Source organism: Salmo salar, chromosome 11 (genome assembly GCF_965601325.2).
Source record: "Salmo salar chromosome 11, fSalSal1, whole genome shotgun sequence".
In the NCBI taxonomy this organism is placed as follows: domain Eukaryota; kingdom Metazoa; phylum Chordata; class Actinopteri; order Salmoniformes; family Salmonidae; genus Salmo; species Salmo salar.
The window spans coordinates 7450586-7466099 of record NC_138301.1 but is presented as its reverse complement, the minus strand read 5'-3'; the positions used below and the strand labels follow the sequence as shown (position 1 = coordinate 7466099).

Here is a 15514-nt window from a genome sequence, read left to right as displayed (position 1 = left end):
AGTAACGCCGAGGTCCTTCACAGTTTTATTTGAGACGACTGTACAACCATCCAGATTAATTGTCAGATTCAACAGAAGATCTCTTTGTTTCTTGGGACCTAGAACAAGCATCTCTGTTTTGTCTGAGTTTAAAAGTAGAACGTTTGCAGCCATCCACTTCTTTATGTCTGAAACACAGGCTTCTAGCGAGGGCAATTTTGGGGCTTCACCATGTTTCATTGAAATGTACAGCTGTGTGTTGTCCGCATAGCAGTGAAATGTAACATTATGTTTTCGAATGACATCCCCAAGAGGTAAAATATATCGTGAAAACAATAGTGGTCCTAAAACGGAACCTTGAGGAACACCGAAATTTACAATTGATTTGTCAGAGGACAAACCATTCACAGAGACAAACTGATATCTTTCCGACAGATAAGATCTAAACCAGGCCAGAACTTGTCCATGTAGACCAATTTGGGTTTCCAATCTCTCCAAAAGAATGTGGTGATCGATGGTATCAAAAGCGGCACTAAGATCTAGGAGCACGAGGACAGATGCAGAGCCTCGGTCTGACGTCATTAAAAGGTCATTTACCACCTTCACAAATGCAGTCTCAGTGCTATGATGGGGTCTAAAACCAGACTGAAGCATTTTGTATACATTGTTTGTCTTCAGGAAGGCAGTGAGTTGCTGTGCAACAGCTTTTTCAAAAACATTTGAGAGGAATGGAAGATTCGATATAGGCCGATAGTTTTTTATAATTTCTGGGTCAAGATTCGGCTTTTTCAAGAGAGGCTTTATTACTGCCACTTTTAGTGAGCTTGGTACACACCCAGTGGATAGAGAGCCGTTTATTATGTTCAACATAGGAGGGCCAAGCACAGGAAGCAGCTCTTTCAGTAGTTTAGTTGGAATAGGGTCCAGTATGCAGCTTGAGGGTTTGGAGGCCATGATAATTTTCATCATTGTGTCAAGAGATATTGTACTAAAACACTTTAGTATCTCCCTTGATCCTAGGTCCTGGCAGAGTTGTGCAGACTCAGGACAATGGAGCTTTGGAGGAATACCCAGATTTAAAGAGGAGTCCGTAATTTGCTTTCTAATGATCATGATCTTTTCCTCAAAGAAGTTCATAAATGTATTACTGCTGAAGTGAAAGCCATCCTCCATTTGCGAATGCTGCTTTTTAGTTAGCTTTGCGACAGTATCAAAAAGAAATTTCGGATTGTTCTTATTTTCCTCAATTAAGTTGGAAAAATAGGATGATCGAGCAGCAGTGAGGTCTCTTCGATACTGCACGGTACTGTCTTTCCAAGCTAGTCGGAAGACTTCCAGTTTGGTGTGGCGCCATTTCCGTTCCAATTTTCTGGAAGCTTGCTTCAGAGCTCGTGTATTTTCTGTATACCAGGGAGCTAGTTTCTTATGACAGATGTTTTTAATTTTTAGGGGTGCAACTGCATCTAGGGTATTGCGCAAGGTTAAATTGAGTTCCTCGGTTAGGTGGTTAACTGATTTTGGTCCTCTGACGTCCTTGGGTAGGCAGAGGGAGTCTGGAAGGGCATCAAGGAATCTTTGGGTTGTGGAAGCATGGGGTGAAATCTCTTCAGATTACCTCAACAAATTGACAACTAGAATGCCAAAGGTCTGCAAGGCTGTAATTGCTGCAAATGGAGGATTCTTTGACGAAACAATTATTATTTCAATTAAAAATCATTATTTATAACCTTGTCAACGTCTTTACTATATTTCCTATTCGTTTTGCAACTAATTTCATATATGTTTTCATGGAAAACAAGGACATTTCTAAGTGACCCCAAACTTTTCAACAGTAGTGTATTTATATATTTTTTCAGAACATTAACCATGTGTGTTCTCTTGTTGTGTACGGTTCTGTAGTTTCGACCCAATGATTCGTCTGACAAACAAAGAACTTTGCATGCTGCAGGCCCAGGCATGGATCAAAGCTGGCGAGACATTCAATGATATCATCAAGAGATATGCTGGACCCTATGTCAGAGAGGTGTTTTGGGGACCACATCTTGTCTATTGTCCTGCTAATAGCCCTTGTGAAAAACAGGTGTTTGAAATGTTTTCAAAATGCCTCCAGGGCCGACAGACATGTTCCTTACTTTGTCCCGCTTCCATTTGCGTCTTCCATTTTTGCGGTAATTCTGCAATTAGTTGGTTGTAGTTTTGGGTAGAGCAGACATTTCCATATACTTGTGTTAGCTGCATGTGTGACATAACTCCACCAGTCCTATTTATGATATCATTTACAAAGATTATACTTTTTTGTTATAGAAATATAATGTTTTTTTAATCAATTAGTATATTTGAGTTTAACCACAATATTTGTTGTATTATTTCATTTTCAAATAACCGAAAGTGAGCAGTTGTAATCTGAATAAAGGGGAAAAGGCCATTCTTAAACATGGGGTGAGACATTGTTACTAATTTGCTAGAGAACCAGAGAACCAACTTTTGTATGACTGACGCCTTGAGTGAGAGGTCTAATACTTTAATATTTAATCATTTCTGCCCTCCGAATTCATATTCATTATATAAATAGGCCCACATGTCGGCTAAAGCGATTTAGTTCATGAATGTATTTGAACGTTTTTAATATTGTGATAGTGAAGAGAAAAATAATCCTAACATTTCCAAATAAAAATCTGATTGATTTATCAAGACCAGTCCCCATGCTATGTCACTCAGTGATATTTATTCCCATAGTAATTCGTTATGGATCCATCAATATATTTTAAGTCCCTAAACTCGGCCAGAGTCTATTGTCCTGCTGATAGTTGAAATAAACATCTGCATTTTGAAAATAGTATTTTTATCATTATTTCATTAACGAAAGCATAAAGATATTGATGAAAAAATACTGTACGTGTATGCTTTATCCGACATTTTGCGGTTGCATGATGTTTAGATTTAGAAATGTAAAACTTTAGAGTACTTAATACATTGCAAGTTGGGGGGATTTTTTTTCACACCTAGCCGAGCTATCCTTTTGTAAAGGTTGAAGAGTCTATTGTCCTGCTAATAGCCTATAATGGAAACGTTGTTTGCACCCATAGGGTGATACCTCACCCGTAGGTTATAATAATCCATGCCCTCTGAGAATGTTTAAGTCCAAAGGTTATAGGTGGTGTTAGAATTTTGGCTGTCAGAAGTATTAAAATCAACCAATGTCAGTATTTAAATGCTTTATTATCAATATGTTTAAAGTGCAACACGGATCTGATTATTCAATATGAATAGAATTTATTTTGTTTACATTCTTCATTGTAACCACAATGTCACAAATAATTGAACACACACAACATGAGCAGATTAACTTGGTCAAAACAGTCAAAACATTTATTTTTTAAAGACTATCAGACTGAAAACACCTCCATTCATTTACGAACAGATAGTCAATTTGTGCCACAGTTTAGACTACTGATAGATCAGCAATATTTTGGAGATGATTTTGTTTTCAAATAACCGAAAGTGAGCGGTTGTAATCTGAATAAATGGAAAATGGCCGTTCTTGAACATGGGGTGAGAAAATAGGCCCTTTTAATTTTGTCTGGCTTGCTATTCCAAATAAAATTGAATCTTTTTTGCTCATATAATTTAAACAGGTCTCTAGGTGTAGGCAAAACCATAAGCAAATACGTAAACTGTGACATGACTAAAGAGTTTTTCCACAAATAGACAGGTATTTTCCTTTCCATGGTAGCAAGATCTTAACTATTTTTGCTAACTTTCTATAAAAATGTATTGGAGTGAGATCATTTCTTTCGTTCGGGTATGTTTGTCCACATCAGACCAATTTATTGGTAAACTACATGGTAATATAAAAGTTGTATTTTGTTGTGATCCAATACGTAATATACAGCTGAAGTCGGAAGTTTACATACACTTAGGTTGGGGTCATTAAAACTTGTTTTTCAACCACTCCAAAAATGTCTTGTTAACAAACTATAGTTTTGGCAAGTCGGTTAGGACATCTACTTTGTGCATGACACAAATCATTTTCCCAACAAGTGTTTACAGACAGATTCTTTCACTTATAATTCACTGTATCACAATTCCAGTGGGTCAGAAGTTTATGTACACTAAATTGACTGTGCCTATAAACAGCTTGGAAAATTCCAGAAAATTATGTCATGGCTTTGGAAGCTTCTGTAAGGCTAATTGACATCATTTGAGTCAATTGGAGGTGTACCTGTGGACGTATTTCAAGGCCTACCTTCAAACTCAGTGTCTCTTTGCTTGACATCATGAGAAAATCAAAATAAATCAGCCGACCTCAGAAAAAAATTGTAGACCTCCACAAGACCGGTTCATCCTTGGGAGCAATTTCCTGAAAGCACCACGTTCATCTGTACAAACAATAGTAGGCAAGTATAAACACCATGGGAACACGCAGCCATCATACCGCTCAGGAAGGAGACGTGTTCTGTCTCCTGGAGATGAACGTACTTTGGTGCGAAAAGTGCAAATCAATCCCAGAACAACAGCAAAGGACCTTGTGAAGATGCTGGATGAAACAGGTACCTATATCCACAGTAAAACGAGTCCTATATCGACATAACCTGAAAGGCCATTCAGCAAGGAAGAAGCCACTGCTCCAAAACCGCCATAAAAAAAGCCAGACTACGGTTTGCAACGGCACATGGGGACAAAGATCATACTTTTTGGAGAAATGTCCTCTGGTCTGATGAAACAATAATAGAACTGTTTGGCCATAATGACCATCGTTATGTTTGGAGGAAAAAGGGGCAGGCTTGCAAGCCGGAGAACACCATCCCAACCGTGAAGCACGGGGGTGGCAGCATCATGTAGTGGGGGTGCTTTGCTGCAGGAGGGACTGGTGCACTTCACAAAATAGATGGCATCATGAGGTAAGAAAATTATGTGGATATATTGAAGCAACATCTCAAGACATCAGTCAGGAAGTTAAAGCTTGGTCGCAAATGGGTTTTCCAAATGGACAATGACCCAAATCATTCTTCCAAAGTTGTGGCAAAATGGCTTAAGGACAACAAAGTCAAGGTATTGGAGTGGCCATCACAAAGACCAAAGCCTCAATCCTATAGAAAATCTGTGGGCAGAACTTAAAAAGCTAGTGCGAGCAAGGAGGCCTACAACCCTGACTCAGTTAAACCAGCTCTGTCAGGAGGAATGGGCCAGAATTCATCCAACTTATTGTGGGAAGCTTTTGGATAGCTACCCAAAACATTTGACCCAAGTTAAACAATTTAAGGCAGTGCTACCAAATACTTGAGTGTATGTAAACTTCTGACCCACTGGGAATGTGATGAAAGAAATAAAAGCTGAAATAAATCATTATCTCTGCTATTATTCTGACATTTCACATTCTTAAAATAAAGTGGTGATCCTAACTGACCTAAGACTGGGAATCTTTACTAGGATTAAATGTCAGCAATTGTGAAAATATGAGTTTAAATGTATTTGGCTAAGGTGCATGTAAACTTCCGACTTCAACTTTTGTAAGTAAAACCAAATCAAGCTTTCAACACACATCTGATTATTCATTTTGAATAGGATTTATTTCGGGTCTGTGAGAATATCTAAGGGGCTTTTATAAAATTTTAATGTAGGGTTAATAATAATAATAATAATCGTTGGCTCTCGGAACTCATTAAGAGGCTTCTATCTTCAATATGCTTTAAATTATTTATTATCCAAATGTTTAAAGTGTGTGTGGGCGACGGAGAGAATGCATTTGACTGTTTTTAATATTAGGGCTTTCAAGAGGAACGGAAAATTGCATGTCAATTCATAAACCATGTGCCATGGAATCGGTACATCGAAAATCTCTTCCCAACTATTTTGCAATCTATATGGCACAGCTGTGAATTTTACGAACAGTCAATTTGTGCCATAGTTTAGACTATAGATAAATCAGCGCTCTAACTCCCCCTTGTGGTAGTATGGTGCAATGACAGAATGCCACCATCTATCACTAACGGCCACGGCATAAGCTCAAAACTTTTAAAGGAAGAACCACTGTATATACCTTTCATAATTTTTCCCCTAATGTTATTAGTCTACCTCCAGTAAGTTCTGTCCTTATCTTCTTAATTCTAATGACATTCTTGAATAATATATGACTAGAATTATATGCAGAAGGCTTTCACTTCTCTTCACAAAGATTTAATGGTTATGGGTCTGAATAAATAACTGCTATAGTCTACCGCCATCGCCGTTTGCTCCTCTTTCAAACTTCCCGTGAGTTCTACTGGCTGCTGTATTTAACATTCAGCAAAAAAGAGATTGCGCCCCTTTTTGAATACTCTATTAGTATAAGAAATGCTAAAAACATCCTGTCCAGTTCTAGTCTAGCTTTTCCTGCATGGGACTCCAAGAGCTAAGGAAAAATTTTTAAGGAGAGGCCAGCGGAGCACAGGTGCTTGCGTATTGCGCAAGAGACAGAGGCTATAAATTAGAAGCATATTATGCATAACCCATCAACAATTAGCTAAATATAAGGCTAATACCGCATAGATTGTATTAACTGAAAGGAGGTAAGGTAGGACATCTATAGATAGGGCTATATATAACTCTAGAACAGGATTATCTAGTTTGGATGCAATTTGAATGGAGTTGATGGAGAGAGAGAAAGACTGCGAGAGTGCAATGATATTCGAGTGATAGGCTGTTTTAAAACTCTGCAGCTACAATTAAAAAAAGTATAATCTTTACAATTAAAAAACAAGGTGACCCCCGAAAGCCAGATGGCGATGATGAAATTAGACACGCATTCTGTCTTTATATTACTGTAGCATATGCTATGCTGCATCAAATGTAGGCCTACCGGATGATATGAATACTCTAAATCTACATGCATTGTGAACTACGCTCCATACTGAGATGAGCTGTCTGTCCCCACCTTGAGCGTTGATTCGTCATGCAGAAACCAGATTTAGACATCACATATAGCCTAATTTAACAGTTCCATTTCTCACCATGCTGTTTGTATCAATAATTTATTATAAACGTACCAGTACTCACAGTTATCCCGGGAAAAGGGAGTGACTTTATTGGTCACATACACGTGTTTAGCAGATGTTATTGTGGGTGTAGCGGAATGCTTGTGTTTCTAGCTCCAACAGTGCAGTAATATCTAACAAGTAATGTCTAACAATTTCACAACAATACACACAATACACACAAATCCAAAGTAAAGGAAAGGAATTAAGAATATGTAAATATTTGGATGAGCAATGTCGGAGCGGCATAGACTAAGATACAGTAGAATAGAATAGAATACAATATATACATATGAGATGAAGTGGCTTAGAAGTGTGGTTAAAGTTAGTGTTAAGGTTAGGTTAAAATCAGATTTTATGACATTGTGGATGTGCCAGCTAGTGACCATAGCTAGTAACCAGGATCCCGCCGTTCAACGCTAGTTAAGATGTTGTTGGAAAAACTCAAACTGGTACCCAGGGTTGGGTAGGTTAGTTTCTAAATGTAATCCGTTACAGTTACTAGTTGCCTGTCCAAAAATGTAATCAGTAACATAACTTTTGAATTACCAAAGCTCAGTAACGTAATCAAATTACTTCCAGTTACTTTTATACTTCTTCCCCCTAAGAGGCGCAGGTTCGCGTTTTTCGTCATGAAACTTGTTCTGGAGGCAGTTCTGCAGAGTGGTCCCTAGCTGGCACATCCACAATGTCATAAAATCTCATTTTTAACCTTAGCCCTAACCTTAACCACACTCCTAAGCCTAATGCCTAACGCTAACCTTAAAAATTAGTAAAAAAAACACATTTTTGTTTTCATTAATTGTTACAATATAGCCCATTTTTACTTTGCAGCTGGCCCATCTAGTGGAAATCGCTCAGTTCTGCCGCAAGGGCAAGACTCCAATAAATGTCAACCTGCTTAAGAGGCATTAGAAGAAGACAATAATGAATATTACCAATTGAAGTACATCTGTTGCAGGATAAATCAATGTTAGAGTTTACATAGCTGGCCATAAATGGTGTTGCATTTTACTTTATGGGTTGGTTATGTTGGCATCTCATAACCCATTGTTTTCTACTACAGATAATAATACGATTAGGCTATATCTTTACATAAAGAAACAGAGTATGTTAGATTTTCAGTCATTCCAATAATAATACCCCTTGATATTCAATAAGAGGACATGGAAATATAGATTAACCAAATTGTTTTACCTGAGCATAACCCCACAACGGAGGACTTATTAGCCTATTCTGTTGTTCATGAATTTGTTGTCATTAAGGACTGATTGAACTCATTGCTTCGAGTTGAAAAATAAATGCTGCACTCGGAATGGCATGCTACCGAGTACTACCGAAAGTGCTATTGTATTTGCATGTGAAAAATGTATGTTGTATGATGCATTTGCTACAGGTCTATATATTGTTTACATTTTTGTTGGTGTCACTATAATATCGCAATAATTTGCAGGTGTTAAGTCTATCAAAGGTGTGCGAGTTAGAGCATGTGTCCATTCCCACTGGGCAAAAACTGGTTGAATCAGCATTATTTACATGTCATTCCAACCAAAAAATTCAAATGTGATGATATTGAATCAACATGGAAAATTGATTGAATTTGCAAAAAGGCATGAACGTAAGGGGATTTAGTCTTTTTTTCACCCAACTTTTAACCGAACTCCAATGACATGGTGAATTATTTGGTTGATTTGACATTGAATTCACGTTAGTTGACAACTTAACCAAATGTAAATCAAAACTAGATGTTGAACTGACGTCAGTGGATTAGGCCTACAAAAAAAAGAAAATTCTGCATTAATTAGATTGAGCAATAAAATCCCCATTCGTGGTCTTCTTAAGTTAAACTTGTTTTCAACAGAATATAGCACAATACCATGGGGAAGTTAAAAGGGACGAACTCCCTCAAACGTTATATAGGCAGGGATCCGCACTATGCAGCTGTTGCAAGAGGCATTGGGCCAGTAACCGAAAGGTTGCTGGATCGAATCCCCGAGCTGACAAGGTAAAAAAGCACAGTAGCGCACACCAAGCCCACACCAACTCAACACCTGCTAGCCCACAACAATTCCTACACAGGCTAGCCCACACCAATCCCATGTAAACCCAACATGGGTTAGCCTACACCAGTCCAACACAGGCTAGCCCACATAAACCCAACACAGGCTAGCCCACACCAAACCCAATGTTGGTTATCCCGCACCAAGCTCACACCAGCCTGACACGGGTTAGCCTAGAATAGCCAAACACAGGCTAGCCCTTATCAGCCCTACACAAGCCAGCCCACACCAAGCCCCGTTAGAGGCAGGCGCTCATTCCAATGTTTGGGGGGGTTTGACATAGTTATTTTTGTGCAACCGTTACTGAGACGGTCATTCCAGTTTTAGTATTGTGTGATCCCCATTTCTTAAAATGTTGAATAATTCAACAGTTTCTCTTGTAAAAATATATGTGAGGAACAACTTGGTTGTCTTTCTGATACAATGTATCAAATTCCCTAAATACCTATTTTTCTCACTCTATCGCTCTCTCTGTGTGTGTTAGTATCACATGGGGTCTGTGCTCTGGCATTACAAGTGAACGTGGTGCCTGTGATTACTGTTGCCATGGTTTCACTCACACACATTCTGATCTGGAATGTCTGAATGGATTAGGTTTCCATGGATACTGGACCAAATTGTGTAGTATTGTGTTATACTGTTGTATTTGTGTGTTTGTGTGTGTGTGTGCATGCGTGTGTGTGTGTGTTAGAGCACAGATATATAAATATGTGTATTGTAAGAGTGTGTGTTGTGTGTGTTGTTAGGTCAACCAGGAGAATGTGGTGAAGGTGGGCCACAGGCAGGTGGTCAACATGATCCGTCATGCAGGGAACAGCCTCATCATCAAAGTGGTAACGGTCAGCAGGAATATGGACCCTGAGGACACCGCACGCAAAAAAGGTACTACAGCCCTACACCACTTTATGCTATGCTAGAAAAAGGTACGCACCACCTCAGTAGCAGCACAATGCTGCCCCAACAACCAATACTCATGTGAAAACGCTAAATGGATTTTGGGTGTTGAAATGTGCCAATAAAGGCCAAATTCCTAATTAATTTTTCTGTCTCTGCCTCTCTCTCTCTTTATCGCTCTCCATCTCTCTCTTTGTCTTAGCCCCCCCACCGCCAAAGAGAGCCCCCACCACAGCCCTGTCTATGCGCTCCAAGTCTATGACCTCTGAATTGGAAGAACTAGGTAAAGGAGCAATCTGATAGGCTCTCACAAAGGAGTCACTGAGACGAGCCTCTTTAACCACGCCCTCTTTTCGATCTTTCCCTTCTGTCCCTATTGGTTTGTTATTTATCTGCCATTAGTGGAAGTCAGTAAAGGTAAGGAGTGGTGCTGAACATACAGTATGTAGCATACTGGTGTGCCAATCCCATGTAACATATTCAACATGCTGATTCATTGACATTTTATTCATCTTTTGAACCTGTGAAGCTAAGCTGTATTGTCAAGCCCATTGGTTCAAACCAAAACATGCTGTTAATTATGTTAACCATGTATTATTTTAGATTGTCATATTTTTGCTATTATTCATTACGGATTTCTCACAGTGATTTGCTGCGTCATTGCATGAGGAGCGGTCGTTTGTGAAAATACCTCCACAGATCTTTTTTTTTGTTGCTTAACTACCATGGAAACGAGTATCTGGCTAGTTGTAAAGATGGCATTAGAGTTGCATTAGCGTCTTTGAGTTAGAAACACAGACACGGTTGTGTGTGTCTGTCTGTGTGAGAGCGTATATCTGCGTGTGTATGGGTGTATGTGTGGTGGGCTAAGATCTCATTTGAGGGCCCATGTGTTGAATGGGAGCGCAGTGTGATGCTAATGTGTTCTGACAGAGGGAACAGTCATCGCTTCTGAGACGGGTTGCTTTAGAACACTGGTGAGAGGAGGAGGAACTGGTGGGCAGCTAGGGATGCACGCTACACTATAGCACCACCCTGCTAACTCAGCTAGTGGAAAGAGAAACAGAAAGAAGAGGAGGAGGAGGAGGAGAGAGGCAGAGAGAAGAGAGAGCTCAAATACAAGGAATAGGGAGAAAGTGAGAAACAGAGAGGGAAAATGGGAGGGAACCAGGGAGAGAGAAGAGAGAGAGAAGACCGGGAGGAAAGACAGGGAGAGTGAGAAACAGAGAGAGGGTCAATGGGGATGAAACTTGTGGTGTTCATTTTGGTCGCTATTTTAAGATGTAGTTTTACTCTCAGTCATATTTTAGTCATGTCATCCTTCGTTAGTTTTAATTCAATTCGGGACAATTTCAGTGTAGTTTTTTTCTATTAAAGCTGCAATATGTAACTTTGGGTTACCGGACCAAATTCATATAGAAATTTGAGTTTAAATATCTGTCATTCGCTTTGAAAGCAAGTCTAAGAAGCAGTAGATATGTAATAAGTTGGCTATTTCTATGCTTCCTGTTCTTTAAGTTTAGTTTTTGCATCTTTTACTTTCGGCTTTGTACACCAGCTTCAAACAGCTGAAAATACAATATTTTTTGTTATGGAAAATATATTTCACTGAATTTTAGATGGTACTGTTAGCAGTTGATGTTATAACACAAATCCCAAAGCAAGTCAGGGGGAGAGAAATAGATTTATTTGAAAAGGACAAATCGTAGATGTTCTGCTGGGAGGTAGATGGTAGATGTTCAGTCTCCCCTGTCCTCAGCTTTTCTCCACAGAACAAAGAAACAGGATGTCATTTATAACCCCCCACCCTAGCCTGGGGTTGACTTCCATCATGTGCACATTCAGATAGTCTTGTCCAACTAGATCTACTATCCACTTGTATACCTTAGCTGGCAACATTGATATTGTGGCAGATTGTAATCAATGCCATTCATAATTAACCATATAGACCAGGGGTGGGCAAACCTTTTGCTCGAGGGCCACATCGGGATTTTGAAATTCAACGGAGGCGGGGCAAATTGTTTGTTAAAATCAATTTGCAGGGGCCTGCTGAGTGGCGCAGCGATCTAAGGCCTGCATCAAAGTGCTTAAGGTGTCACTACAGACCCAGGTTCGATCCCAGGCTGTGTCACAGCTGGCCGTGACTGGGAGACCCATGAGGTGGTGCACAATTGGCCCAGCGTCGTCTGGTTTAGGAGAGAGTTTGGCAGGCTGAGATTTCCTTGTCCCATCGCGCTCTAGCGACTCCTGTGGCTGGCCGGGCACATGCATACTGACACAGTCGCCAGGTGTATGGTGTTTCCTCCGACACATTGGTGCAGTTGGCTTCCGGGTTAAGTGGGCATTGTCAAGAAGCAGTGCGGCTTGGCTAGATCGTGTTTTGGAGGACGCACATCTCTCAACCTTCGCCTCTCCTGAGTCCGTACGGGAGTTGCAGCGATAGGACAAGACTGTAACTACCAATTGGGGAGAAAAAAGGGGTAATATATGTGTATGTTTTTTATATATATATATATATATTATGTCTCGTGGGCCAGATTGAAGCGCCCGGCAGGCAGTACTTTGCCCCCCCTTGATATAGACCATAAAGCCTTGGCTGCAGGTTAAACAATTTACATCTCAGATTTTTTCTCCAGGGGGTAAATAACAGCAGTTTCCTTGAAAAGGGGAGAATTTGAGATTTACAAAAGTGACAGAAGTATTACTGTACTCCTAATATTCAACATATAGCATTAGTTTTTCCCTTAGGAAAAAAACGCAACTTGCATTTGGGGAACGTGGCGTAAGAGCTGCAGCGCAGATGAATGAATAACAGTGCACATGGGAAAATAGAGCTTCTGATGTGATCAAAGCAAAAATAGCCTACATGAAAGTAAGAGAGAGAGTAAACATTGTTTCTAGTTGAGGGTAGTTACAGTGAGGGAAAAAAGTATTTGATCCCCTGCTGATTTTGTACGTTTGCCCACTGACAAAGAAATGATCAGTCTATAATTTTAATGGTAGGTTTATTTGAACAGTGAGAGACAGAATAACAACAAAAAAATCCAGAAAAACGAGAATGGCTAGGCCACTCCAGGACCTTAATGTGCTTCTTCTTGAGCCACTCCTTTGTTGCCTTGGCCGTGTGTTTTGGGTCATTGTCATGCTGGAATACCCATCCACGACCCATTTTCAATGCCCTGGGTAAGGGAAGGAGGTTCTCACCCAAGATTTGACGGTACATGGCCCTGTCCATCGTCCCTTTGATGCGGTGAAGTTGTCCTGTCCCCTTAGCAGAAAAACACCCCCAAAGCATAATGTTTCCACCTCCATGTTTGACGGTGGGGATGGTGTTCTTGGGGTCATAAGCAGCATTCCTCCTCCTCCAAACACGGCGAGTTGAGTTGATGCCAAAGAGCTCCATTTTGGTCTCATCTGACCACCCAGTTGTCCTCTGAATCATTCAGATGTTCATTGGCAAACTTCAGACGGGCATGTATATGTGCTTTCTTGAGCAGGGGGACCTTGTGGGCGCTGCAGGATTTCAGTCCTTCACGGCGTAGTGTGTTACCAATTGTTTTGTTGGTGACTATGCTCCCAGCTGCCTTGAGATCATTGACAAGATCCTCCCGTGTAGTTCTGGGCTGATTCCTCACCGTTCTCATGATCATAGCAACTCCACGAGGTGAGATCTTGCATGGAGCCCCAGGCCGAGGGAGATTGACAGTTCTTTTGTGTTTCTTCCATTTGCGAATAATCGCACCAACTGTTGTCACCTTCTCACCAAGCTGCTTGGCGATGGTCTTGTAGCCCATTCCAGCCTTGTGTAGGTCTACAATCTTGTCCCTGACATCCTTGGAGAGCTCTTTGGTCTTGGCCATGGTAGAGAGTTTGGAATCTGATCGATTGATTGCTTCTGTGGACAGGTGTCTTTTATACAGGTAACAAGCTGAGATTAGGAGCACTCCCTTTAAGAGTGTGCTCCTAATCTCAGCTCGTTACCTGTATAAAAGATACCTGGGAGCCAGAAATCTTTCTGATTGAGAGGGGGTCAAATACTTATTTCCCTCATTGAAATGCAAATCAATTTATAACATTTTTGACATGTGTTGTTCTGCATTTTTTGTTGTTATTCTGTCTCTCACTGTTCAAATAAACCTACCATTAAAATGATAGACTGATCATTTCTTTGTCAGTGGGCAAACATACAAAATCAGCAGGGGATCAAATACTTTTTTCCCTCACTGTACAAGTCAAGTGTCCTGGCTTCTCATCAGTTGAAAAGATTGACTGGGATAGCCAGGCAGATCAGCTCAATCGGACCGACCAACTGAAAGATGTCAATTCTGTCAATGAGAGGATTGCATGAAATATTATGGATGCATGTATGCTTAAGATTGGACAAAACAGATAAAAACGAAATTCATGTGAAATGAAATGTCCATTAGTCTCACGTGGAATTCTGGTCTCGTCACATTTTCATTGGCTAAAATGAAAAGTAACTTGTTATAGTTTTTTTCCAGGGCCTCTTGTCTCGTTATTGTCATAGTTTTTGTCAGGAAAAATAGGTAGTTGACAAGTGTTTTTCATCATAGTTATTGTTGATGAAATTAACACTGTGTGCAAGGTAGGAAACAGGAGAAACACTTAATACATCAATAGCACTGCTGAACGACCACAGTGGGAGGAAAGGAAGAGAGAGATTGTGATAGAGGGAGAAGATAAATGAAGGGAGAGGGGAGAGGCTGGGAATAGAGATAGAGAGAAGAGGAGACGTGAAGAGAGAGAGGGAGATTTTTCTGAACTGAAAGTGTCACTTGTACAGTATGTCCCTAATCTCAGTTGACACATGCATGAATTCTACTCCTAATTTTGCTGTTCATTGCTATTTTAATATCGTCTTTTCTTTGCTGTATCGGATAGAAAATGTCATAAAGTTCTATCTCTATGGCTGCTCATTACAAATTTGGTATTTTGCTTTTCATGCTTATACATTTACAAAAAGTATGTGGACTCCTGCTCGTCAAACATCTCATTCCAAAATCATGGGTATTAATATGGAGTTGGTCCCCCCTTCTGGGAAGGCTTTCCTCTAGATGTTGGAACATTGCTGTGGGGACTTGCTTCCATTCAGCCACAAGAGCATTAGTGAGGTCAGGCACTGGTGTTGGTCGATTAGGCCTGGCTCACAGTCGGCATTCCAATTCATCCCCAAGGTGTTTGATGGTGTTGAGGTCAGGGCTCTGTGCAGGCCAATCAAGTTCTTTCACACTGATCTTGACAAACCATTTCTGTATGGACCTCGCTTTGTGCACAGGGGCATTGTCATGCTGAAACAGGAAAGGGCCTTCCCTAAACTGTTGCCACAAAGTTGGAAGCACAGAATCGTGTACAATGTCATTGTATGCAGTAGCGTTAAGATTTCCCTTTACTGGAACTAAGGGGCCTAACCCGAACCATGAAACAGCCCCAGACCATTATTCCTCCTCCACCAAACTTTACAGTTTGCACTATGCTTTTGGGTAGGTAGCGTTCTCCTGGCATCCACTTAACCCAGATTTGTCCATCGGACTGCTAGGTGGTGAAGTG

At 40.3% G+C, this 15514-nt stretch overlaps 1 protein-coding gene across 1 annotated transcript in view; it reads left to right on the top strand.

The window, feature by feature from the left end:
• Nucleotides 1-15514, top strand: part of LOC145858981 (SH3 and multiple ankyrin repeat domains protein 2) — an 84174-nt gene that overhangs the window by 40765 nt on the left and 27895 nt on the right. Inside the window, exons 3-4 of the mRNA XM_082957688.1 lie at nt 9799-9934; nt 10149-10229. Of these exons, the coding sequence (XP_082813814.1) occupies nt 9799-9934; nt 10149-10229 (217 nt within the window). The remainder of the gene's footprint in view (nt 1-9798; nt 9935-10148; nt 10230-15514) is intronic.